Source organism: Piliocolobus tephrosceles, chromosome 8 (genome assembly GCF_002776525.5).
Source record: "Piliocolobus tephrosceles isolate RC106 chromosome 8, ASM277652v3, whole genome shotgun sequence".
Lineage (NCBI taxonomy): Eukaryota > Metazoa > Chordata > Mammalia > Primates > Cercopithecidae > Piliocolobus > Piliocolobus tephrosceles.
The window spans coordinates 73,160,766-73,187,767 of NC_045441.1; the positions used below are offsets into that span (position 1 = coordinate 73,160,766).

General features: G+C 43.9%; 1 protein-coding gene across 1 annotated transcript in view; it reads left to right on the plus strand.

Annotated features, from left to right (window-relative positions):
• Positions 1–25,758, plus strand: part of ICA1 (islet cell autoantigen 1) — a 154,707-nt gene extending 128,949 nt beyond the window's left edge. The window contains exons 13-14 of the mRNA XM_023224871.3: positions 10,552–10,824; positions 25,487–25,758. Of these exons, the coding sequence (XP_023080639.2) occupies positions 10,552–10,824; positions 25,487–25,608 (395 nt within the window). The 3' untranslated portion in view covers positions 25,609–25,758. The remainder of the gene's footprint in view (positions 1–10,551; positions 10,825–25,486) is intronic.
• The last annotated feature ends 1,244 nt before the right edge of the window (positions 25,759–27,002 follow it).

Sequence of the window (27,002 nt, forward strand, 5' to 3'; positions counted from 1 at the left end):
TTATTTTTTTTTATTTTTTGAGACGGAGTCTCGCTCTGTCACCCAGGCTGGAGTGCAGTGGCCGGATCTCAGCTCACTGCAAGCTCCGCCTCCCGGGTTTACGCCATCCTCCTGCCTCAGCCTCCCGAGTAGCTGGGACTACATATTTGATTTTTTAAATTACTCTTTTGCATGTAAAAAAATGTAATCTTATTCTTTTTAATAGCTTTGCATTCCAAAGCAAAGTTTCTTGGGTGACAGTCTTTATAAATGACCTTAAATATGCCCAAGCACAAATTAGTATGGGGGATCTATCATCATTGGTATAATGAATTTCATAATGTTCAAACTACTACAGCTAAGTTATGTCAGGGATCACATGCTATAGTAGAAAAAACATGGCTTTCAGAATTACACATGTGGATTTAAAAACTGGTTTTACCATAAATGGCCTGTATTTTAAGCGATTTGCTTCATACTTAAACTCTCTAAGCCTCAGTTGTTCTCATTAGTAAAATGGAAACAATAGCAACAGCCTTGGTGGTTTATTGTCAGAATTGGAGATCGTGTGTAAGAGGTACTTGATGGCCTCTAACACAGGGTTGTGTCAAATGGTCATGAGTTGAGATAGTAGGACTAGTAATGTTTTCTGGGTGGTTTACTGTGCTAACTCTCTACTGACCCTTAGGTAGATGCAGAGGGAGAGTTTGCTTAGTTAAGTCCCACACCCGAATTTACCAAACCTAAAATCACTTACAAAATAATCTCCCAAAAGAGAATCCAGAACCATGGATTTGAGTGAGACATGTATAGTGTTAAGTAATCCTAAGACATGGAGAGGGTTCAGCCTAATTATAGCCTTAGCTCTCCATCTGACCAAGGGTTTCTTTTTAATGATGTACCAAGAGTCCAAAATACCCCTGAAATTTGGAGCCAAACTCCACAGCCTCCTACGCCCTGGTGGCTGTCATGCAGCCTCCCCTGGCTTTACAGGTTTCTCACAGGACTACAGATTGGCTGAGGTCATCCTGCAGGCCCCAGTCAACCAGGGCAGACAACTCAGTTCAGTCTGGGCTTGATGTTGATTTAATTTACAGAGTGTATGAGGAAGAGAGTTTCTGGAAGACAGAGGATATTGGTTAAAGTTTTTTCAAAAGTGGAAAGGCACCACACCTCTAGCATTAAGTTTTCACGGTTTAGGGATATAAACTTGAGGACAGATACCTGCTTTCCCTATTACTGTCTTACGACAGGTAGAATACTATGCAGTATTGTGTGAATATCCATGCATATTTTATCAAAATGACTAATCATTTGTAAACATTGAAATCATACCAGGTAGTGGAAGTAATAAGCAGCTAATGTAGATTGCTATACATGGTGTCCATTTTTGTAAAAAATTTTCCTCCTTGGCTTAAGAACACATTACTTTGATAGAATAAAGGCATCTTTTACAAATTATTCTTTGGCAGGGATAAATATTTTATTCTTACCAAAATTAGGTAAAGACAATAGTAGAACAAGCCTAGGTACCCACCACCCAGTTTCAACAAGTCTTACCAGTTAAGAAATGTATTTATAATCCTTCACGTGCTTGAACTTACTTTGATAGGAAGGCTGTTATTCCTTTCGTTCCCAACATCTTGTTTATATAATTTGCTCTTTGCTTTTATTATCACCTTCTTTAATTTTATCATTTTAATGTTTGAATTTGACTAGGTAGTACATTCACATTGGGACAAAAGCCGACTTATAATTAAAAAAAAATACACAGTAAAAGAATCCTCACTCTCTTTCCTCTTCCTTAACCCCCTCCCTATTCTAATACTTCCATCCCCCAGTGTATCTTGGTGTTTCTTTACCCAGACACAGCAAATACGAGTCTATATTTTGTTTCCCTCTTTGTTAAAAAAAGAAAAAAAAGGTTCTTGGCTTTAGAATTTAACTTTCTTTAACTCAGCAGTAAAAGTACAACCCTAACCCAGTGGTCATGCATTTCTTCAGAGAATTAAATCAGAAATGCCACTGCCTGCGATAGATGCTTACTTTGATAAACGTCCTCAAAAGCATGTGTCAAGATATGTTGGGATGAGATTGACACTTGTCTACTTATTTAAAACAGCTTTCATATCTCATTGGTTTATAGTTACGATCTTTGTTAGTTTTGTAGACTAGCAGTCCATACCCCTTTTTTTGAGCACTCTATGTAATTCTAAAGATAGAGATATTAATGTGCTGGTCCCTTAAGATGTGTAGTTGTTCTCAGGTAGAAGTATCGGTTTGCACATTGTCTCAGTTAAAGGCAATGTCACATAATTTCTCTTTTCTCTTTCTCACTGCCAACCCACACAGCCCTTCTTCAGGCATGAGCAGTGCTGCCCCACTGTCTGCCTTTGCTTCTATGTTGTCAATCCATAGGGTAGCATCAGCTTAAATATTAACGTGCTCTGTAGAATAAAAATATTCTGTGAGTGCACAGAAAACTTGTGGTGACTGAAGAAAAGAACACTCATTAATTTGTTGACTTCAAAATGTGTGCCCTTTGAAAAACTGCCGGAAGGCCCAAATCCTGAATTAAAATGCTGATTACAATATGCACAACATTAAACAGTCAAGAAATAAAAAGAGCTTAATCCAGGGATGACTGACTTTATAGGACTTGGGGGCGATAAGCTCTAGCACCCTGCTGCTTGGGGGCCGCTTCACTCCCAGTGGTAATTCTGTTAGACAAGTAATGGCTAAGCCATGGTACAATGTTATCAAAAAGCAGACTGCTCGTGACAACAGCAACGATTCTCAAAGAACCATTGCCCAGAAAATCACCCCCATTCAGTGTCATAATGACATTGGCTTTCTCCTACTAAATAGCTAATGTGATGGAAAACCAATATTTGACCACAGTTTATAAAACTGTTTTAAGTAAAAAAGTTAGTGACATTTTGAGCCACGTGAAAGTGCTCTCAAATTGCCTTATGACCACATGTGGCAATTTGACCTCAATTTGTTAATTATAACATGGAGAAGTCTTTGTGTTTCCCAAAATCGGGCCAAGGAAAATGAATAGCAGATACCTGAACAAAAAAGTGATATTACAAGGCAGAAGAAAGTTCAATGAATTCAACTCACCTAAGTCTCATAAGTTGGCCTTACCCAAAAGATCCCTCTCTAGGATAAGACTGAGCCAATTAAAACAATTTTAATTCTTTAGATATTCTAAATAAAATGTTTATCTCCTGCTACTTCCTTGGTTACTACTTCTAGACCTATGATTCTAAATTGTGGTTGCATGTCAGAATAATAGCTCATTCAGAAGCTACCACAGGTGTGGGTGAAAACTTTTAGCCCACAGCAATCATACATGTTTACCTCTGAGTACCTCCTGAGTCACTCAGAATTGTCTCCTGCAGTTATCCATATATTACCGACTAGGGATCTGACTGCTTCCTCGCATACGAAGTGGCAAGTACTAATAAGCACCTTCTCTTTTCTCATAAACTTTTCCTCCTCTCAGTCTTCCTCAGCACCCTGGGATGTACTGCTGGCTTGGGTACATTTTTTTTTTTTTTTTTTTTTTGACCAAATACTATTCTTAGCTAATCACCCTGTAGCCTGTAGTGCTCTCTATAGATTTACCTTTTTAAAGATTTCTATAAAGATTCTGACTGGGGGTGGTGGCTCACACCTGTAATCCCAGCACTTTGGGAGGCCACAATGGGTGGATCACTTGAGGTCAAGAGTTCGAGACCAGACTGACCAACATAATGAAACCCCGTCTCTTCTAAAAATCCAAAAATTAGCCAGGCGTGGTGATGGGCATTTGTAATCCCAGCTACTCTGGAGGCTGAGGCAGGAGAATCACTTGAACCTGGGAGGTAGAAGTTGCAGTGAACCAAGATCACACCACTGCACTCCAGCCTGGGAAACAGAGTGACACTCTGTCTCAAAAAAAAAAAATTTCTGTAAAGATTCTATAAATATTTATCCCCGCCGGGCGCGGTGGCTCAAGCCTGTAATCCCAGCACTTTGGGAGGCCGAGACGGGCGGATCACGAGGTCAGGAGATCGAGACCATCCTGGCTAACACAGTGAAACCCCGTCTCTACTAAAAAAAAAATACAAAAAACTAGCCGGGTGTGGTGGCGGGCGCCTGTAGTCCCAGCTACTCGGGAGGCTGAGGCAGGAGAATGGCGTAAACCCGGGAGGCGGAGCTTGCAGTGAGCTGAGATCACGCCACTGCACCCCAGCCTGGGCGACAGAGCGAGACTCCGTCTCAAAAAAAAAAAAAAAAATATTTATCCCTGCCCTAAGTTTTAGGTTTTTCAGTAAGATTACTTGTCTGCTAAGATCTACTGCTGAAATGGAGTAGTAAGCTTGGGGGTCATGAGCAAGAATTTTTTTTTTAGTGCCTACTTAGGGTCCAGTACTGTTGGTTTGTTGTTTATTTTTTGTTTTGTTTTGTTTTTCAGAGAGTAGGAGTAGTATTTCCTCTATCTGTTCTTATTATAATCCATATCATTTTTCATCAGAGGGAAGTTCTTAGAAGCAGTGTTCTTGAGTTCCAAACAAGTACAGTTTGTTATAACATAGAATATGTTTTTCTTGTTAGCCATTTTCGTAAGGTGTTTTCCTCCCTATCTTCCCCCTACTCTCTTTGGGTGATGTGAGGATAGTGTCGGTGTTTGGGGTTTTTCATCTATATTGCAAGCGTGTGGCCTTTACGATTAGTCATAATGTCGAGAGTGGGGATGGGGGAGAAAACCAGAGAGATGGAGTCTTCCTGTTTCACACGCAGATGAAGGTAAATTAAGTGACATTTATCTGCCAGCTTTCCTGTGCTCTCGTTTTTGGTCTATGTAGTTATGTTTCCTTCCATCTTCTGTGTGCTAATTTATGCTGAGGTCATGAAACTCAGTATGAGTTCAAAAATACCACCTGAGTGAGCTGTCACCAATTTCCCACACTGCGTCTGAACTTGGAAGAGCTTCCTTTCTATATGAGTTTTCACACAGATATTGCTCACTGGTTCAGGATCAGTTCTCCTAGGGAATGTTTTCCCAGGGGAATAGGGTTTTTATTTTTGAAAACTTGTGCAGTACAGGGCAAACATGCTGAGTGGATCTGTCATCTCAGCCTTTCTGCCATGGTGCCTACATGGTGCCTAGCTGCCAGTGGAGCCATCTGACCTTAGAAACCCTCAACACTTTACAAAAGCTTAAATATTAATTTATACATGAGATCCTTAATAGGTTCTGAAGTAACAGCAGAGTGCTGCAGTGAGAAACACCTGGACCTGTGAGTCGAGGTCCCTAGCAAGATTGTCTGTAACTAATAAATGTTGTGTCATTGGGTAGGTTCTTTAACCTGGGTGTCTTTTTCCTTATCTGTAAAGTGAGTTAGAGGAGACGATCTCTAAGATTCCTATTGGTTGCAAAAAATAAAAAATAAAAAGTATGATTTTTCTCATTGGGACAAACCATCCAGTTCCCAGAATATGTTTGGGCAATGGCAAGTAGAGAAGTTTTGCCGAATTGAATGAAGGCTTTTCAGATGGCTGTGTGGATGGGTGGCTGAAAGGGCTGCATTCGTGCTTGACTGTAGAGGTCCTGAATACCACTAGACAGAGTGTACCTTTACCCAGTAGTCAGGGAGCCATTGAAGGCCTCTGAGTAAGTGAGTAATCTCATAGCCAGCCTGTCTAACTTTGCTTTCTGTTGCTTATAACAGAATGCTGGCAACTGGATAATTTACAAAGAAAAGGGTTCATGCCTGTAATCCTAGCACTTTGGGAGATCAAGGCAGGAGGATCACTAGAGACCAAGAGGGCAACAAAGTGAAACCCTATCTCTACAAAAGTTTTAAAAGTTAGCCAGGCATGGTGGCATGTGCCTGTAGTCCCAGCTACTCGGGAGGCACTCCAGCCTGGAGTGCTATGGTTGCACCACTACTCTCCAGCCTGGATGACAGAGTGAGACTCCACAAAGAAAAAGAAAAGAAAAGAAAGAAATTGAATTTATTTCTTAGAGTTATAGGGGCTAAAAAGTCCAATTCCAAAGGGACACATCTGGTGAGGGCCTTTTTGCTGGTGGGGACTCTGCTGAGTCCCAAGGCAGCTTAGGGCATCATCACATGGTGAGGGGGCCGAGTGTGCTCCCTCAGGTCTGTCTTCCTCTTCTTATAAAAGCCACCAGTCCCACTCCCATGATAATCCATTAATTCATTAATCCATGAATGGGTTAACCCATATGTGAGGGCAGAGCCCTCATGACCTAATCACCTCTTAAAGGCCCCACCTCTCAATGCTGCCACACTAGGGATTAAATATAAGCCTGAGCTTTGGAGGGGACAGATATGCAAACCATAACACGTACTAAGCAAAGATACACAGTAAGAGGGTTCCTCTATGGAGCACCAGCAGCTTCACCAATGGGCAAACCCAGAAGGGCTCCCAGACAGGAATTTGTCTTTGGAGTTCCAGAAAGAACTTGGAATTGGAGGTAGAGATTGGAGAACCTTCTGAGGTGACGTTGGAACCCTAAGAATAGGAAAGATCTTCTATAGAGGATGTAGGGAAGGTATGATGGTTTGGGATGAAACCTTAAGGGCAGCCAGAGTAGGAGGAGGCAGTGGAGAAGGTACTGTTAGGGAGATGGGAGGTCATCCAAGAGAGCCGCCTCATGGGGACTCCCAGGAGATGGCAGCATTTCCAGGCCGGGCAGTGGTACAAATGATGCTGTACAGGTCAAGGCTTGGGAAAAGAGCATTGGAATTGGCCATGAGGATCTCATTGCTGACCTTCAAGAGAGCTACTTCAATGTAGGGTGGGGGCAGGAACTTAATTACAAGCAGCTGAGAAAAGAGTAGAGACAAAGTAGAATATGTGGTTGTAGAAGGAAGAAGAAACCAGAACAGTAACTTGAAAGTGCGAGAGGACGGTGGAGAGCAACATCAAGTGAAGGCTGATTATTGTTGAGATAGGCACACATCTCCTGTGGCTAGGGGAAGGAAGCATTGGAGAATGAAAGACTAAAGATGCTGGATCTGAATAATGGTGGGAACACAGCAGGCTTCACAAAGGAGGGGAAGGCACAGAGAGGGCTTATCTTAGAAAGGAGAGGCAATGCCTGCAAGTTCATGGAGTTGGAGACAGGTGAGGATGTGAGTACGTCATGTCTGTTGGCTCTTATTTTTGCAGCAGTGTCTGTGGTTGGGTTATCTGATAAGAAAGTAAACCTGGAGCCTTAAGAGCCTGCAAGAGAGTGAAGGGAGCTTGGAGTAGCATCTATGGGTTTGGCACCTGAGAGATCCTCAGCCCTTGTTCGTCCTTTAAGACAAAAGCAGGAGTGGGGCACCGTAACCCAGAAGCAATCCACGTCTGCATGGGTGGAAGCCCTGACTCCAGTTGGGAGTTTCTTACTGGAGTTTCTTCCAAAGAACTTATCACATCTCTGCATGTGTCTCCATTTTCTCTCAGTTGAGTTGAATTTTTTTCAAAGAAAATGACAGCATGATTCTCAAAAGCCAACTGACTATAGAGTTATTTCTCAAGTCTCAACTTGTGTGGTTACAGAGCTGAACCTGTCCTTTTCTACTTGTAATTAGATTTTTCTTACGAGATATGTGTAATAATTTTAAGCATCTTAATTATCAGTGCAATAATTGGGAGGTTTTTGTATTTTATGGTTCAAGTCAGTGCCAGTTTTATTGCTTTTAGCTAAGTGGTGAGTTCTCTTAAAAGAGAAAATGTGCACTATGTAGCCTGTTAACTGTTGAATAACCAGGAAGCTAAATAAAAGGCTAAATTCAATGGTAGACCTCAGTGTCGGCAAAATCTGTATTTAGAACTGGCTGTAGGCAATATCCTCACCAAGGGTCCTTTTCTCTTTTTGGTCACTAAAAAGTTTGAGTTGAATAGGATATGGTATTAGTAAAAAGTTTTCTGATTGCAAGTGATAGAAAACCCCTATTTGAAATAGTTTAGGTTTAAATTTTTAAAAGCGAAAAAGAATGGATTGATCCATGTAGTGGGGACACTCAATTGTGGATTGGCTTCAAGCAAGGCTGGATCCAGGGGCTTGGACGGTTTTGTCAGGATTCTCTGTCCACCTCTTCAGGCTGTTTCCCTCTATGTGTTGACTTCATTATCACTGGAAGCCTGAAATTTGCATCTTTAGAGATTGGAATCCCAAAAAAAGGGAGGCCCTCTTCCATTAAGTTTCTATATACCAAATTCAGGGAGGTGTCTGACATGTGTCCACCCCTGAGCCAGTCACCACAGCCTAGGGGATGGAGGACTCTGGCCAGCCTTGCCGCTCATTCACTGGGGTGGAGGGTAATGAGTCATTTCCAGTGGCATCTCACCAGGATCACATGAAGGCATTTTCCCAAAGGGAAGACTGAAGAAGCAGAGGGAAGGGATGCTGAGTTCGCAAAAACCACCAAAGTCCATTATAAACACCATAGCACAAAACCTAAACAATAAAAACAAAGATGGAGCTGTTACAGTCTGTGGTTATTTTTAGAAGGCTTACAGTTTATTATTTGTTGTTGCTAATGTTAGTAATGATCTTCCCTGAACAGACATCTAGGATTTGACTTAGTGGAGGGCTGTACAAAGCAACTGTAGAAGGAACCTATGTCATTTCCAAGGTGCATTTGAAATTATATGCTCCTCCAGGGTCTACACATTGACTTGACTCGGTTTCAGTAAAACAGGTTTGCTTCAGTAATTATCTGGATTCAGTCAGGGCAAAAAGTAAACTGTAAGAAAGGGTTTGGGCATTCCAGTTCCACCTGAAAGTAGGAATAGAGTTTTGTAATGTTAATAATCATTAAAAGGGTGATGCTGGGGAGGGGAGCATGCATAAATACAGGTGTTGATGGACACATCCTGAGCTGCGAAGGTTGCTTTCCTTTCCTTTAGCTCCTACCTTCGTCGACAGAGGTGGGCCACCTGCCTGACCTTACAGTCCTGCCTCGCCCACCACGTGCAGGCTCAAGTGGTTCCTGAACAACCCTGTTAATATCACAGTGTCTCAGAAGTCTGTTTAAAATGCCATTTTCCCCATCTTCTCACCCACAACACCTACAGGCTATGTCTTAGTGAGAATTTCTGTGATAACACAAACAATAAGAATGCTTACATTAGACAGTTGTCCAACTAAAATGATGTTTTGCCACTATTTTTAAACCACAGTGACATGAGAGTGACTAGATTCTTCCTCTCCCTGATTTTATAGCCTGTCTGCTCAGCACATCAGAAATCCCCTTCATCTTTAGATCTTTATGTAAAGTGTGATTGAAAATAGATCCAGTAAAGCCAACACAGAGAACTTTAAAAAAAAAAAAAAAAAAGCCTTTACTTACTAATTATCTTATATATTTGAAGAAAACCTGGTCATCTCATTTAATATGACCATATCAGAATTGCAGCATGGCTCAGAAAAAAAATATTAAACATGATTTTTTTCTTCTCTTTATGAATTAACAACAAAAATGTTTATAGTTTCCAAGTGGCAATTAGATACCACCCCAAAGCCACAGTTGATAATACCATCTGTCTTTGGTTCTCAAAATAGTTAATAAACCCAATGAAAGGACTTGGTGTAAGATTTCTGATAGTAATGCTACTTGTATTCAATATTCAGTATTCTGCCAATGTTTGTAATGTAAGGATGGCTGTCTTCTTTAAAGCCTTCCTTCTGGAAAGGCAGTTAGGTTTAAGGTGTATTTCTTTTGGTCTTCCTGACAACACCGAGGTGGCCCTTATTAACATGATAACCTTATGGATGAGCAAACGGAGACTCAAGGGGGTCTAAGGGTTTTACTGAAGTCACACAGCAGGGAAGGGGTGGACCTGAGGCTTCGCCTCTGATCTGGTGCTCACTTCAACTCTCCCAGAACTGTCTCTAGCCTGTGAAGCTCCCTGACCCACAGCCTCTTTCCCTTTTATTTTATTGCTGCAAAAGGTACTCAGGCAAACCAGACCCACTTTTCCTTTGCTTCATGCAATGGAGTTTCAGCAAAGTGGGAAGGAAGTACGGATGCCTCTCTCGGGCATTGTTGAGCTTCTGGACGTCCTCCCCTTCCCTGTCGTGCCCTGGACCAGGGCGTGGTGAAGGTTCTTTCCCCGTCCTGGGTGGTAGGACAGGCTGCCACATGGTGTGTTGCTGTTCCAGCCAGGCAATGTGTATTGAGGGCTTGCGTGGGAAGATTTGGGAAGCTATACAAACAAGGAACTAAGATCTCCAACACGTTTTCAATCTTGGCTTTGTTTCATATCTGAGAAATGTTTTGGCAAATTTGCTTTTATATTAAAGAAAAAGCAAAACCCTAGAGTCTGATGCCCAGAAACTGAACTTGCTTTGGAGGACAGGGGACAAGGGAACATGGGATTAGAAATTTAATTCTATAAACTCTTAAGAGAGGCTATAATAATGGCATGAACTTATATTTTGATGACCTTTTTCTTAAATCCAGCCATCACCCAGTCTCCCCCTTCGCAGCCCCTACAGCATTGATTCCTGAGGGCTTGAGCCCTCCATGGTGATGTTTTGCTCTCTGTTACTTCATTCAGCTTGCCTGGGACCAGTGGCAGGGACCCCGGAACCCGAAGGTGCTGATAAAGATGACCTGCTGCTGTTGAGTGAGATCTTCAATGCTTCCTCCCTGGAAGAGGGCGAGTTCAGCAAAGAGTGGGCCGCTGTGTTTGGGGACGGCCAAGTGAAGGAGCCAGCAGCGCCCACTATGGCCCTGGGAGAGCCAGACCCCAAGCCCCAGACAGGCTCAGGTTTCCTTCCTTCGCAGCTTTTAGACCAAAATATGAAAGACTTACAGGCCTCGCTACAAGGTAGGTATGGTGGGGATCGATATGGGGTTTTTTGTTTGTTCATTCTTTTTATTTTCAATCCAAAAGCACATTTCTTCCTTCTTTGTCTTTTTTAATGTTTTCTCTATGTTTACTGACTTTTAAACTGGAGACTCAGAATCACATTCCAACTTTATGTTGCAGGGTTTAAAATACATTCCTTTTCATAATTCTCCCCCTGTGTTAACATCAAAGGTTAGAGGAGTGGTTCTAAATCATATTGTCATCCTTTGATTTTAGACGACTTGTGGCATACTTGAGAGGATCAAACTGCTTTCATGGTCAAGGCCCTGTTGACTTGGCCACTCCGCCCTGAGTTCTCCACGTTCCCATAAGCATGCCCTCTTCCTGGGTGCTGACTGACATTGCACGGGGTTTCTTCACTATTTTTGCAGACTAAGTCTCATCTTGCACTTCTGCTCCCCTTCTGTTCTGATCCACCTCTCCCCTGAGGACCCCCAACTGGCTCCGCTCTTCTGGTTCTGCCCAAAACACAGGGCCAAACAGTACCTCCTCGGCCACAGAAAAAATAAGAGTCTCCACACTGATCAGAAGTGGTTTGTCAGGCCAGGTGTGGTGGCTCATGCCTGTAACCCCAGCACTTTGGGAGGCCAAGGTGAGCGGATCACTTGAGGTCAGGAGTTCGAGACCAGCCTGGCCAACAATGGTGGAAGCCCGTCTCTAGTAAAAGTACAAAAAAAAAAAAAAAAAAAAAAAAATAGCCAGGCATGATGGCACATGCCTGTAATCCCAAATCCCAGTTACTCAGGAGGCTGAGGCAAGAGAATCGCTTGAACCCAGGAGGCAAAGATTGCAGTGGGCCAAGATCGTGCCACTGCACTCCAGCCTGGGCAACACAGTGAGACTCTCTGGAAAAAAAAAAATGTTGGGGGGGTTGTCAACATCAGTAAGGGTTCAAGGTACACCAACCAAGTGCTGGCTGAGAATTGCTAGCACTAGAACACATTGGTTTACAGGGCAAAGCCTGAAACTCAGGTTGAAATTTAAATTTTTAAATTTTTAAGTTTGAGTTTCTAAACACACAAAGGAAACCATTTTTTAGTATTTCAACACTTTTTCCTTCTTTCATGTGACTTTAATTGTAAAACAGGAATCACTTAAGAAATTCTTAAACTGTTTTGGTTTTTCTATGAATTTAGGCTGTCTCCCTAATAAACAACATGTTTATCTGGCACTTAAAGCTAAGAACAAAACGGTAAAGCTGGAACGATTAAGTAATTATGGGCTATTAAAACCTCAGGTCTTTGGAGATGAGATCATGGACACAAGAGTTGGTGGGCAAGCCAAAAAAAAAAGTCTCTTTTTTTTTTTTTTAAATGAAATACATGACTCCTTTTATCTTCCTTTGGGAGTCTCGTTTCGTAGCCATTTCATTTATTTGCAGTAATGGAGGTAGAGAGAGCAGGGATAAATGAAATCCAAAAATGTTTCTCCACCCTGAGTTTCACCCCAGGTTTCACCACCTCATTCATGGGAGCTGCAAATGAATAAGGCTGCCAACTGACTAGAGTTTCATCCCCACCCGCCTGTGGTGGAGGTGCTAACAAGTCCTGAGAGAGTCGAGGCAGAGCCCAGATCCTCAAGTGATATCTTAGGGCTACTGAGGTGTGTTGCAGAACGAACCTCACTCAGATCCTCAGCTTTGGAAACACAAGAGCCCCTGCTACCGTGTTCCTGCTTAGCCAGGGTGACTGAGTGTCAGTCATTGTAAGAGCCCATGCACACACATCCGCAGACAGCCAAGAAGACAGAGCTCCACGCCCACTTCCTGAGCAGGCAAAGTGAGAGAAGCTCATCTCAGTGCCCACAGTGGGGCTGCCAGACTATGCCTGAGAGCTATGACAAGGGCAGCGGCCATGGGGAATTGCACTTCAGCCTTGCCCCATATACGTGGGAAAGGCACCAAACCACATTGAGGTCTAAGGAGGGAGGTGTTCTGAGAGGGAGAGAGAAACACAAGCTCATGCTACGGAAAGAGAAACAGGAACTGCAAAGGGAGGCCATTTGTTACTCAGGCCAACAAAATCTCATTTGAGGTTGCCATCCTACTAGCACTTTAGCAAGTCTCTCATTCATTCAACAAATATTTACTGGGCCCCACTGTGTGCCAGGCGCTGGGAATTCAGCTGAGGACAAAACAGACAAGGCTGTCTGCTGTCCTGGAACTCACACTGTAACAGGATGCAGACAGGCAGAGAATAATAAGCATAATAATAAGCAAATTGCACAGTAGGCTAGAAAGTGATCAATGTTAGGGAGAAAAGGAAAAAGTAGAGCCTGGGGATAATGGAGCGTTGGGACTGTCAGGGTAGTAGGTCAGGCCGCACAACTGAATAGGTTCTTACTGGGAAGATGAGATCTGAGCAGAGACTTGCAGGAGGTGAGAATGAACCATGTGGAGCTCTGGGCAGACGGAACAACCTGTGCCAATGCCTAAGGTGAGGACGTGTCTGGTACAGTGAAGGGTCTTCAGGAAGGGCACTTGGCTGGAGCCAACTAAGCAAGGGGGAGGGATGCTCAGAGGATGCAGAGGCGGAGGCCAGGCCACACAGGGACTCATAGCTGTTGGAAGAACTTAGACCTTTTTTCAGCCCGAGTAAAACTGGGAGCCATCACAGCATCTTGAGCCACAAGTAACATGATCTGATTTCCTATTTAAAAGGGTCATTCTGTCCGCTAAAAGTTTTATTTCCTCTGCTGGGATTCTTTTAAGGTCAGTGTTAAAGGAGTTACCACCCAGGCATGGGGGCTCACGCCTGTAATCCCAGCACTTTAGGAGGCCGAGGTGGGCAGATAGCTTGAGGTCAGGAGTTTGAGACCAGCCAGGCCAACATGGTGAAATCCTGTCTCTACTAAAAATACAAAAATTAGCTGGGTATGGTGGTACGCACCTGTAGGTCCAGCTACTCAGGAGGCTGAGGCAGAAGAATCATTTGAACCTAGGAGGCAGAGGTTGCCGTGAGCTGAGATCATGCCACTACACTCCAGTCTGGGTGACAGAGTGAGTGAGACTCTGTCTCTAAGAAAAAAAAAAAAAAAAACTGAGTTAACTTGTAACTACTGTGCTATTTCCTTTGCATGCAAACAGCTGCCAATTGAATACCTACAGAATTGAAATGATAGGGGGAAAAAAAAGCCAAACCTAGGTGGTTGAAATAATTGAAATAAGCAGCCCATTCAGCTTCTGCCACACTTACAGATTCCCAGCAGCTGCTCCCATTTCAGGGATCCTTGATCCTTCAACACGTGTTTGTTACAAATGAAGGATGGACATTATGCTTCCATAACTGATCCTATTGTCAAATTTTGCCTTCTAGGTTTCTATCAGGACCCTCAGTCCCCTTAAAAAAGAGGAAAGGATGAATGTTAACTTGAGATTTTTTTTTCACTGCATCCATGGCCTAGAAAATCTACCTGTACATGGCTGGGCATGGTGGCTCACGCCTGAAATCCCAGCACTTTGGGAGGCCAAAGTGGGCGGATCACGAGGTCAAGAGGTCTAGACCATCCTGGCCAACCTGGTGAAACCCTGTCTCTGCTGAAAATATAAAAATTAGCTGGGACTGGTGGTGTGCGCCTGTAGTCCCAGCTACTCAGGAGGCTGAGGCGGGAGAATCACTTGAACCCGAGAAGCAGAGTGAGCAGAGATCACACCACTGCACTCCAGCCTGGGCAATAGAAGGAGACTCTATTAAAAAAAAAAAAAAAATCTATACACATGAATAGTTATATATAATAGTTTACTAATTATTATTAAACATTGGCCACCCTATATTGAAACTGCTTCCCCTGATCAACCAGATAATCTCAAAGACCTATTTCAATAAACCACTTAAATGACTAAGTGGTCAAACTAAACACAGAGTAGAAAATCTCATTGGGTTGGCCGAGTACTGTGGCGCACACCTATAATCCTAGCACTTTGGAAGGCTGAGGCAGGAGGATTGCTTGAGGCCAGAAGTTTGAGACCAGCCTGGGCAATATAGTGAGTCGCCATCTCTACAAAACATAAAAAATAAAAAAATTTATTTTTAAGTAACTGAGCATGCTGGCGCATGCCTGTAGTCATAGCTACTTGGGGGGCTGCAGTGAGAGGATTGCTTGAGCCTGGAAGGTGGAGGTTGCAGTGAGCGGTGATCATGCCACTGCACTCTGGCCTGGGCAACACAGTGAGACCCTGTATCAAAAAAAATAAAAAGACTATTTGGCATCCTGGCTCAGTGAAACACTGGGGAGGAGTTCAGAGCCTGGGTTTTATCTTGCAATCCCCCCCGCCCCTCCTCACTCTGAAGCTGGTGGTCAGGCCCCTTCAGTTCTCTGGGCCTTTACCTCTTATCTGTAAAATGAGGTCATGGACTTAGCTTCTTATCCCTGTGTTATCTTCTTACCCCTCGGTTAGTTCCCACTGCAGAGATGCGGAGGTCTAAAATTGTATGATTCAGTGAATCTACAATTTGTAGATGGTAAAATAACAGCCAGCACTCGGTGTGGCACGTGCTGTGTGCCAAGAACTGTCCTGTGTGCTTTTCACATGGATGAACTTTAATCCTCACCGCACCCTTCCCAGCCAGCTACTATTACCCGTTTTATTGCCTGGGAAACTGAGGAACAGTGGTTAAGTGATGTGCCCCAGATCACACTCCTGTTAATGGGCAGGCCAGATTTTGAGCCCATGCAGCCTGACTCCAGAATCCATGCCTTTTACCATTCCCTTCTCTGGCCTCTCAGTCCAGTCTCGGATAGCAAAAGGGATTTCCCAGTGGGGCTCTTCAGGCATCTCTTTGGAAGCCGTCAGAGGGGCAGAATTTGTGATGACACCCTGGCCTGGGCATCCTGGCTGCACACAGGGATGGAGACATTTGGGGAGCCATAAAGGAGGAATGGGTGTGGGAGACAGAGGCTAAGTCCACACAAAATTGAATGATGCTCCAGAATAGAATATTTGAAATTGAGATTGTCCTAGGAAATCATGTTCCTGTGTGCCAGCAGCCACATTCACTGTGGCACAACCCTGCTGAGTCTCAGGTTGTCCTGGCTGTCTGTGAGAGACTGGGGCACCGAGTCCTCAGGGACAGGCACCAGGACTGAACTGCAAGCTCTGGGCCACCTCCCCAGCTCCCTTAACCCATCTCACAGTCCACATTTCCCCCTCTTCTTCCTCCTTCATCTCTTCAGTTTCCTCCTCTGTTGTCTCCCTGGCTTCTCCCCTGCTTTTCTACCTCTCTACCTCTCTTCTTTGACCTCTCTCCTCGTTCTGTCCCCAGTCCCCTGGGGAAATGGAGAGAAAGGGGGATTTGGAGAACACTGACATCTTCTTTTCCTCCTACTTTAAGCTCTAAGAGTTCGAAACAAAGGAATGCATGTAGAATCAAGTTGTGCTGAAAATAAGAAGATGAAGTTAATTTTAGGTGGGATTTCTAAGAGTGACTGAAGTTACCAGCATGATGGGGGTGGGGGTTCCTGTGTCATGCAGTGATGAGAAAATTGTGCCTTCTTGAGGCCTCTTTGTGTGAGTAGGAGGAGAGCCAGCCAGAGAGGCCACCTGAGCTGGAGTCAGGCGATGCTGAGAGGCCTTAGAGTTGATGTTCTCAATTCTCTACCCATTTCCAAAATTTAGAAGTAGACACTGATACTAGAAAGATTACCAGCGGCTCAAAATAAATGCATCAGGACATCTTTTAATTTAGGACTCTGCAAACCAAGGTTAGGAATCTTGTTCCAAATTCCCAAAAACATACAGCCTGGTGTTCCTTTACGATATTCTTTTGTTTTACTGAATTCTGAGATGCCGTTGCCATCTGGGTGGATTTCCATTTAAGGCTAATATAATGTCAGGCTTCGGGTTATCTCCATTTCACCTTTCATCAAACAGTGCTCACCTCCTGCCATTCCTGGCTTAGCCTGGCTCCAGGTAACTGACATTCCCAGTACTCAGAATCATGTGAGGGAAAAGACCATGGGGTGTATTTTTGGTTTGAATGCAGAGCAGGCACTCTTAGCACAAGGCAATGGAACTGAGTTCTACCAAAGTGCAGCCCTTCCTATGCCTGCTGAGGAGCATTTGCAGGCCTTGGAGCTCTGCAGAATTTAGTCCACAGAAGGAACTTTGATCCACTCCATACCCGTTTTACAGACCAGGGAATCAAGGAGCCCCAGAAAGGCCTCGTGACCTGCTTAGTTGTTGCAGTTGTTCCACCATTTGAATAAGGTCTAAACTCCTCAGCATGGCTTATAAGGTCCTTTAGGACATGACTGTCTCCTCACTGTCCACACCTCCCACATCTTTGCTTAGCTGTCTTTGTGGCATTGCTTCCCTGGAGAACCGCGTGTGCTATCAGTACGCCTGACTCCAGCCACATCAAGCTTCAGTGCACCCGTCTGTCCCCACCATGGGGTCTTGGCACATGCTCTCCCTTCTCCTTAGAACATGCCACTCACCTCCACAGCATGCTGCTTGCCTTACCTGGCTAACTTCTCATCCTTCAGCATCTCAGCTCCAATGTCATCTCACTGAGGAGCCTTCCTTGAGTCCTCCCGCCTGAGCAGTCAGGGTGTTTCTGCTCCCCATGTCCACGACAACCTGTACTTAATCATTCCTCTCCCCTTACCTTATTGTAAAATTGATTCACTTTATTTTAACTTTTAATTTCTATGGGAATAGTAGATGTATGTATTTATGGGGTATGTGAGATATTTTGATACAGGCATGCAATGTGTAATAATCACATCAGGGTAAATGGGGTGTTCATCACCTCAAGCATTTCTCATTTATTTGTGTTACACACATTTCAATTATAATTTCAATTATACTCTTTGGGCTATTTTTAAATGTGCTATAAATTATTGTTGACTGCAGTCACCCTGTCATGCTACCAACTGCTAGATCACATTTATTCTATCTATCTAGATTTTTGTACCCGCTAACCATCCCTACTACCCCCACCCCGACCACCCTTTCCAGCCTCTGGTAACCGTCATTCTACTTTCTATTTCCATGAATTGAATTGTTTTAATTTTTAGCTCCCACAAATGAGTAAGAACATGCAAAGTTTGTCTTTCTGTGCCTGGCTTAGTTCACTTAACATAATGTCTTCCAGTTCTATCCATGTTGTTGCAAATGACAGGATCTCATTCTGATTCCATTTTCTGTCTCTCGCTCGAGGTCGTCATGGGAACAGGGCCCATATTTATGTTGCTCACCATCATATTTCCAGAACACAGCTCAGTGCCTGGAATACAGTAAATGTACAAAAGTACTCGCTGGCTGGCTGGCTGGATGGCTGGCTGGATGGATGGATATCAGGCAAGAAGTGGGGGAGAGGACAACTGACAAATGACACTAGATGAAAAGAAACCAGTCCTAAAATGGGAACCCTTGAAGATGATGCCCTCAGGGGTTACTCCTGCCGCCTACTTAGCTTACAAACTCCCAGATTCAGCTTAGGTTTACTGAGGGCCTGCTCTCTAGCCTCTCTCCTACCTGGTTTCATCTACAAGATCCCATTTTATCCAAACAACCCCCAAATGAGGCAGGACATTTTATTTCCCCCTTGCAGGAATGGAAACTAGGCCTGAGGGGGAACTGTGGGTGTCGGGGTGGTGCTTGGCCACGTGGTTGTGGTCTTCCCACTCTCCCCTTCACAGGCAGCCCCAAGCAGAGCTCTCCAGCCTGTGATCCCCGCCCAGCCCAGGGCTTCGGCTCTCCCAGCTGGTAAATGACACCCACGGCAAAGCGCAGCTCTGGGCGGTGTCCTTTGGCTTCACTTGCTGCTCTAGCTGGCCAGCCTTATGCCTGGCTGATTTAGGTTTTCCTTTACGTGAGTAAGGGGGGCAGCATTGCTCTAAGAACATTTTATATGTTTCCTACAAATGGGTAGCACATTTGACATATCAAAGGATCCTGAAAGCTAGGGTAGTCATTTTCTTCACGGAACTCACTGCCCTGGTCGCTCACTTTTCACCATCCCTCTCCTGACAGAACTACTCTGAGATGGGCTGACATCTTTCTAGCCACACCTTCATGTTGAAAATGCCTCAGCCAACTCACACCAGCTAGACAACAGTTGATGGCAATTATGGGAATATTAGCAACACTAAGTTCTCTTTAAATAGCATTTTTTCCTGACAGAAGCCAAGACATTTGAAATCTGGCTTGGCATTCAATCCGTAATTACCCTCATTGCACCCTTCTCCTAAATAATTTCCAAAGTGATATGAATGAGGTTGAAACTGTAGCTGAGCTTAGTATTTGCTTTGTTTTCCATAAATAGTTGGTGTCATAGACATCCTATTTTATCTCTTCATGCTCATGTAGTCGAATTGTTAGACTGATGCTTAATAACTGTTCTGAGAAAAGAATGTGACTTGGCAGACTGGCTGTCGTTTCTGCTTCACACCATGGGGAAAGGGAGTAATGATGCCCTGTGTGTGTTTGTGAACATTCTGAGGTGTACTGTTCCCATCATCTTAGCTCCCAAAGAGGGGATGTCTTCAGGCTTTATGATCTTCACATCCTCTGCTGCAGAGAAGCCCCCAAATCCATGGATTCTAGGTGTTCACTGTATGGTTCCTGAGTGTTTCAGGTGAACAATATTTAAAAATCCATACTTACAAAGGAATTCAAGTAGAAGATATCTGTTTTGTCTATAAAGGAATCTGCCATTATCATCTTTTAAATCACATGTTTGAAAATATAAATTGTATTCCTGGGTTCTCTTATTTATTTTTTTATCTTTGAGATGCACTCTCACTCTGTCACCCAGGCTGGAACACAGTGGCGCGATCTCAGCTCACTGCAACCTCTGCCTCCCGGGTTCAAGTGATTCTACTGCCTCAGCCTCCCAAGTAGCTGTGATTACAGGTGCCCGCCACCACACCCGGCTAATTTTTGTATTTTTAGTAGAGACAGGGTTTCACCATATTGGCTGGGCTAGTCTTGAACTCCTGACCTCAAATGATCTGCCTGCTTTGGCTTCCCAAAGTGCTGGGATAACAGACGTGAGCCACCACACCCGGCCTCTGGGTTCTTTTAAAGCATGACTTGATACATAGATGTTTCACTTATTTATAGCTTTTCAAGAACACGCACATTACGTGATGGGAAATGAGCTCCATTTTGACATATAAATTGATTTCTGCCTCCTTTTAGGAATGTGTTCATGTCATATTTTGAAAATTATAATGCTGCGAGTCTGCCTCTTTTTTCCAGTGTTCTCTGCAGCTGAGTGTCGTGCATATTTTTGAAATGGGAAGAATTACCTTGTTTGAGTTCCCACTGTGTCACATAGCATACAGAGATCAGGGAGGGGTTGACTTCTCTACTCCTCACCTGGCTTTTCTGGGTCAGTTCAAGTTCTCTCTGAAGTGTGGGCCCTCCAGGAACTCTGTCAGAGGACAATAGGATTGAAGAGCATAAAGCTGCAAGATTTGGAGTCAGCTGCCTGGGGGTGTGGAGTCCTGAAGTGGGCCCCTCTGATTCTTAGGAGAACCTCTCTCCTAGTCCTCACACTGGCCCGAAAGGCATCCTGTGATTCTAATCGAAATGGTGACTTAGGCAGCCTCAGCGACCAGATAAGGAAGTGCTTCCCGAACTTTTACTTACATAACAATCACTGAGTGTTTGCTAAAATCATTTCCTGGGCTCTACCCGCAGGGATTCTGATTCAGTAGGTCGGCAATGGCTCATGAACTTGAATTTCTAACCAGCACATAGGTGATGCCCATGCCTCTGTTGAGGACACACATTGTGAGAACCATGGCTCTGAGAGACTGAGGGCAAGCTGCAGGGGTTAGGGGAAAGGTGGCATGGGCTCTGGAGGACAGGTGGGTCTTGGGTACACTTAGTGTTAGAGAAAGATTGCAGGAAAGGGTGACAGTTACCAGTTAGATTCAGTATGATCGGCATTATTTGGCACACACCGCAACCACAACTGTAACTTTCCACATTTACCACTGTTCTTTGTGATTTGGGTCTAGAAGGAAAATGGTCAGGGGCCAGTTTTCTAGGAACCAGGGAGGTTATGTTATTCCTGGATTACACCAAATACTGGTCATTTTAAAAAACTGTTTTATTGCAGTATAATTTATATGCCAAAAATTCACCCATTGTAAGACAACAGCTCAAGGATTTCTGGTAACTTTATATTGTGCAGCCTTCACCACAGTCCAGTGTTAGAATATTTCTGCGGTCCCAGATAGCTCCCTCCAAGTCTAGTGCTTTTGATTGTTTGTGAATTCTGTTATATATGTGTTCAAATACCTTTCCAATGAATAACAGTGCTTTTTAGAACTCTTCGTATTTTTTCATTGTTCTAGATTCAATAAATAGGTCACAGGCCACCTGTTTGATTGGGTTGGTCTTAATAAATAAGTTTGTGAGGTTTGTGCCATTTGCCTAAACTGAAATACTTCAACCAGTGCATATTACTGTAATACTGAATATGTGCCAGGTACTGCTTTGCCATCTGTTAAAATAATGCTTTAGAAGTGTACTTCTCATGGTTTAAAAGAGTACCCTGTTTATGTTAATGTAATAGTCATATATTTGAACACCCATTGTGTAGCATTCAGTGCACTAAAGGATATAAAGATGAGTAATACATTGTCCCTGGCTTCCAGGGGCTCAGGACTCTAGGAGATGAGATGAAAATATAAACTAAGAAATGGAGTATAATTCTGTAATGAAGTCCACTGGAAAGTCCGAAGCTTAGAATGGCAGAGTGAACAAGTGGCATTAAATCCTATACTTTTTGTGCCATATACGGAGTGGCATTCTTGCTCTGGACATTGGTTTCACTGCCCCATCTGAACTCTCCCTTTCAAACATGATCTCTCTTGAAGGCCTTATCAGATGCAAATCTTTTCCTTAAAAAACGCTGTGACCAGAGTATCCCAATAAAAGGATAATAGTTTTAAGCATAATGATCCCAACAGTGATGCATCCTCTGATGGTCTACATTTTATAGTGAGAATCAACAATCCACTTAATCAGCAAACATCTACCTGTGCTGTGTTAAGTATTTTGGAGCAAACTGAAAAACAAAAAATTCCTTGTCTCATTGAGAAGATAAGACTTGCATATATAGAATGAAAGCAGAGGTGCAAAGAAGCTTATGGTAAAGTTCTTCATTAAATATGAGTCATGCCAAAACCTCCAGGACAGACAGTAAATGCTGTGTGGAACTAGGTTTGCTGTCCCTAAAACAGGAGTGCTGAATGCCTCTTAACCATTCTGGGGCAGGCAGGGCACAAGGGGCATTATAGAACATGTGGTTGGGTTATACAAGGTGTATTAGTCCATTTTCACACTGCTATTAATATAAAGAACTGCCCAAGACTGGATAATTTATAAAGGAAAGAGGTTTAATCGACTCACAGTTCAGCATGACTGGGGAGACCTCAGGAAAGTTACAATCATGGCAAAGGTGAAGGGGAAGCAAGGCATGTTCTTCACAAGGAGGCAGGAAGGAGAAGTGTGGAGCAAATGGGGGAGAGCTCCTTTTAAAACCATCAGATCTCACGAGAACTCACTATCAGGAGAACAGCATGGGGGAAACCATCCCCAGGATTCAGGTACCTCCACCTGGTCACTCCCTTGACAAGTGGGGATTATGGGGATCATGGGATTACAATTCAAGGTGAGATTTGGGTGGGGACACAAAGCCTAACCATATCACAAGCCAAATACCATTGTAAGGGGGAGGCATAAAGTTAAAGAGGGATTTCTTTCCCCCACATATATTTGGACTGGACTGTCATTTACTTATCTGTATTAATTAAATCCCCCAATTTATATTAGCTGTGTAGAAAATAAAAGGACTGGATCATATTGGAAGTTGAGAAAATGTGCAGTTACTAGTCCTATTGCTTCATTTAATGGTGTTCTCTTTTTTAAGCTTTTCCCCATTTGTGACAGAAAAACAAAGCACCTGCTTTCGTTAGAGCACCACTGATAATCTTTGGTATGATCATGAAATGATTGTGCTTGAGAAGAAAAATAGGCATAAATAAAGCTAAAAAGCTAAGATGCCTTATCCATAGCAATTGTTGTTTCCTTTTCAGAATCTAACCTTTTCCTTCATTTTCCATATTTTTGGATTGGGTTTGATGATGCATATCTCCTGTCTCCTCAAATGTATTCCAGTATGAGGAACATGGGAGAAATGTCTTATTTTTATTCGGAGGCCACCATGATTGAGAACCATGAACATGGCCATCAACTGGTAGGTCCATGTGAGTTCTCTAGATGTGGCATGCTCTGGTTTTGAATATTAGGCTGGTCAGAGAACAATGTCAATCCTCCTCTTACTCCATGGCCAGTACCAAAGACAAGCAGTCCAAATGACAACAGGCCTGCAGTGAAAAGTAAAAACAGCATTTTATCTCCCTGAAATGACAGCTGCCTTCCTTTCCAGTGGCCTAACCCGTTTTCTGTACTACTTTGCTGATTTCCATTTGAACTTCTAGGGCTCAAAGCAGGGCTGTGAGATGGAGAATTTTGCATAATCCCAGAAATTACATTCTGACTTCTTTTTCTGGCTTAATGTCCTCATTCATAATTCCCTTTATCAAATAGTACCTAATGTGAACGAGTCAAATATCTACATGTGGTTGGGTGGTCCCCAAGTTTGGTTGGAAATACCAAGGTATGAAAGGCCTCTGAGGTTTGCTATTTTTAGCCAAAAATACCATTGCCACCACCAAATAGGGCATTTAATTTGTGCTCCTCAGAAAGGGCCAGGTTTCGTAGTTGTCAAAAGAGGTCGTTTCAAGTTCATGAGATCTGTTCTCTTTTGGGACAGGTCCCCCAAGGGAGCCTCTGCTCAACTGAAGATATCATCTGTGTTTGCAGCTCTAGCTCTGTTTCTTTGGTCATCACTGACTTTCTGTTGTTGGCCACAGGAAGTTAAAGGAAGTGTCTATTCCATTATCATCAAAAAGTGTTCCCATGATGTTCTTTTAAGTGTCCTGCAAATAAGTTGCACCTGCTTTGCCTCCAGCAGTGGCTGCCTGGGGAATGTGAGGATTGTCCCAAAGCACAATCACTGACTCCTCACAGCAAGGCCATGATAACACTCGGAGGACCTCCTAAGACCCTTGAAGAGGTTAGAAGGAAGGGGAAACAAGCGTGTAGCATATTTTCACTGGAGTCATCTTTAAGATATTTTGATATCCTCTAGCAAGAATAGAGATAGGCTAATCCAGGGAAATCAGTCATGCCCCATACAGTTTCCTTGGGCCACCTCCTTCACGACTAAAGCAAGATGAGTGACTCCCTTTTTTTAGGCAGTACCCTGCCCACTCCCCCTCCAACTAAGCTATAGTGAGCTCTCTTGTTTCAGATAATCATATCAAGATAAACCAGGTGATTCCAGGGCTAATTGCACATGGAATTCAATGTTACATAGTAATAACTTGCATATTACCAACTAGTCTTGATACAGTTTTCTCACTATCATAGATAACTGAGTTTTACATGTAAATACACTGATATCTACAAGACTTTTTTTTTTACAAAAAGAGAAAGGGGGGGGGGAATCAGAAGTATAAAGTGATCAGTACTCTATCTTAGCATTTCAGTGCCATTTTGATGAAAGGATCAAAGACCCTGTTTATATTGATATAATCCCATTGCTTCTTTCCCCTCACTAACCACTTTTAGCAACTTGTCCTACCAATACTTTCTGAGACTCTTTTCAGCCAGATGGCAAGCACATTCCTAGCTGCTCTCAGCTAGAAGGATCACCCATCAGAGACATTTTCTTCATGTTTCTGACACTCCCACCTGTTGGAGAAGAAAAAAGGCACAGGTCATCCAAGCCAATGAACTTAGATTCTCATGTGGAATGATTTATGTCTTTTAAGCAAAGCCTTCATCTTATTTAGAAATAACTTGCATGAAGCACTCTTTTGAGAATGTTCTCCTCATCTGGAAAATAATTTGGCTGTATAATCATGGTATTCAGGAAGTTACAGCAGGTGTTTAGGTGGAAGAGCAGAAGGGAATATTCCAATGAGGCTGAAGAGTGAGGGGAATTGACCCCCTGGGAGAAGGGAAGGTATGTCAGGGCTCTCCTTTTGACAGGAAAGGACTGAAGAAGGCAATGACCCTGAAAGAAGAGGAGAAGCCAGGCCTGAACGCCAAACCCTTTTGGGCCTGCTGCTTTGACGAGTAAAAAGAGTGGCCATAATCTCTCTCCTGACCCAGCAGATTTGAAAAGATTCCTCCAGCAGGCAGTGGAAAGCCCCTTGCTTTCTCAGCCATTCAGTCTGATTTCTGAAATAACTATGCTATTTCCTGGTTGTGGTGAAGTGGCAGGGCCTGAGGGTTTGAGCAGCTTTTCATGGGCGATGGCCATTGGTAGGGTTGGGGTGCAGGTGGGAGTTTGTTAACACAAGAGCTTGTTATTCACAGAGCTTCAGGCCATGGTTTGGAAATGTTAACCAACCGGCTAGCCAGCCACGGGAATTGGAATTCCCTAACCGTTGTCAGAGACAGAGTGCAAAGGGATTTGTCTGATTGAACATCTTGCATTTTAAGATGACCTGGACCTGCCTGCATCCCGCATGGCAGAGGCGGCCATTTGGAAGGTGGATTTGCTCATGTTTCCTCTTCTCTCCCCAGAACCTGCTAAGGCTGCCTCAGACCTGACTGCCTGGTTCAGCCTCTTTGCTGACCTCGACCCACTCTCAAATCCTGATGCTGTTGGGAAAACCGATAAAGAACACGAATTGCTCAATGCATGAATCTGTACTCTTCGGGAGGGCACTCACATGCCGCCCCCAGCAGCTCCCCCGGCGGTAGCAGAAGTATAAAGTGATCAGTATGCTGTTTTAATAATTACGTGCCATTTTAATAAAATGAAAGGGTCAACGACCCTGTTTATATTGGTATAATTATTTACTCTTATTTGGTTTAAAGGGTTTTCGTGTATCTCTATGTGGATCTAAACAATACAGGATTGTCTAGAAGCGGTTTCCAGGCCGCCGCTCTCCTGCCTACATCCCATCATGGCTGCTGCGGTGTCACTGGGCTACCATGAGATCCAAGTTGAAATCAGAAGCCTACTTTGATGGTAGGTTTGAATGACATGTCCTGAAGCCTCAAAGGCAGCAGGAGACTAGCAAAGCTTAGATGCCTCCTTCTCTGCCCCCAGACTCTGTCCCACTTGGAGGAGGGCTGTAGGAAGATTCCTTCCTGCCAAGCCACCTTCCAGTGAGCTCTGGATGAAACTCTGGCCAACCAAAGACACTGTCCCCACAGCAGGTGCCTGGTGGGCCACGTGTTCTCACACAGGTAGAGGAGCTGGGCTTCTCTCCAAGGCACAAACCTTTCTATGGAAAGCAGCCATATTTGCAGATACCATTGTCTCCTTTTGTCGTCTTCGTGGCTGGAATTCAAAAGCATGTATTTCTGAAGCCCCTTGTGACATTGTTTTTTTTTTTTTTTTAATTAAATAGAAAAGATATTTGACATGCAAAGTCAAGTTTATGGAGTCTGTTATGGGGACTCAGTGATGTGCTGAGGAAAGTGCTCTGGGTGTGGGTGTGGGGACTGGAGTGGGACAGAGGAGAAGGATGGGTCCCAACTGCAGCCTTGAAGCTATTGATTTGACCCCGTGCACCACCCAGGTAAGGCAGCAGCAGGCAGGACGACACGGGGCTTGAAGGATCAGATGGGTGGGAGCCACAGTTTTACATTTGGGCAGCTCAGCTACTCTACCACTATTAGAGACCCCAGAGCTGGCACCTCTGCCTGCCACGCATGTCACAGGTGAGCTGCTGAGGGCCCACACACATCTGTGGAAGCCCATGTATACCCCTTTCAATGAACTAGAGGCCCAGAGTAGGGGTGGACTCCAAGACTGCCCCAGGAGATGGTTCCACATGCCTGGTTGGGCCAGGAGGTCTCTCCTGGACTCCTGCAGCTTCAGTGCCCAGCTCTGAAAGGGCTTCCTGGGGCCACTTCCTGAAATACACACACACAGGAACGGCTCATGGAACGGCCTGGCCACAGCAATCACCTCCGTCCCTACAAGACACCTTGGAGGACTGGAGATGGGGGACTGTTGAGGTGTTCTTTCTCTGCACAGGAAAGTGCACTGCAGGTGAAATGGGGCATGTTAGGGAGCTCATGGAAC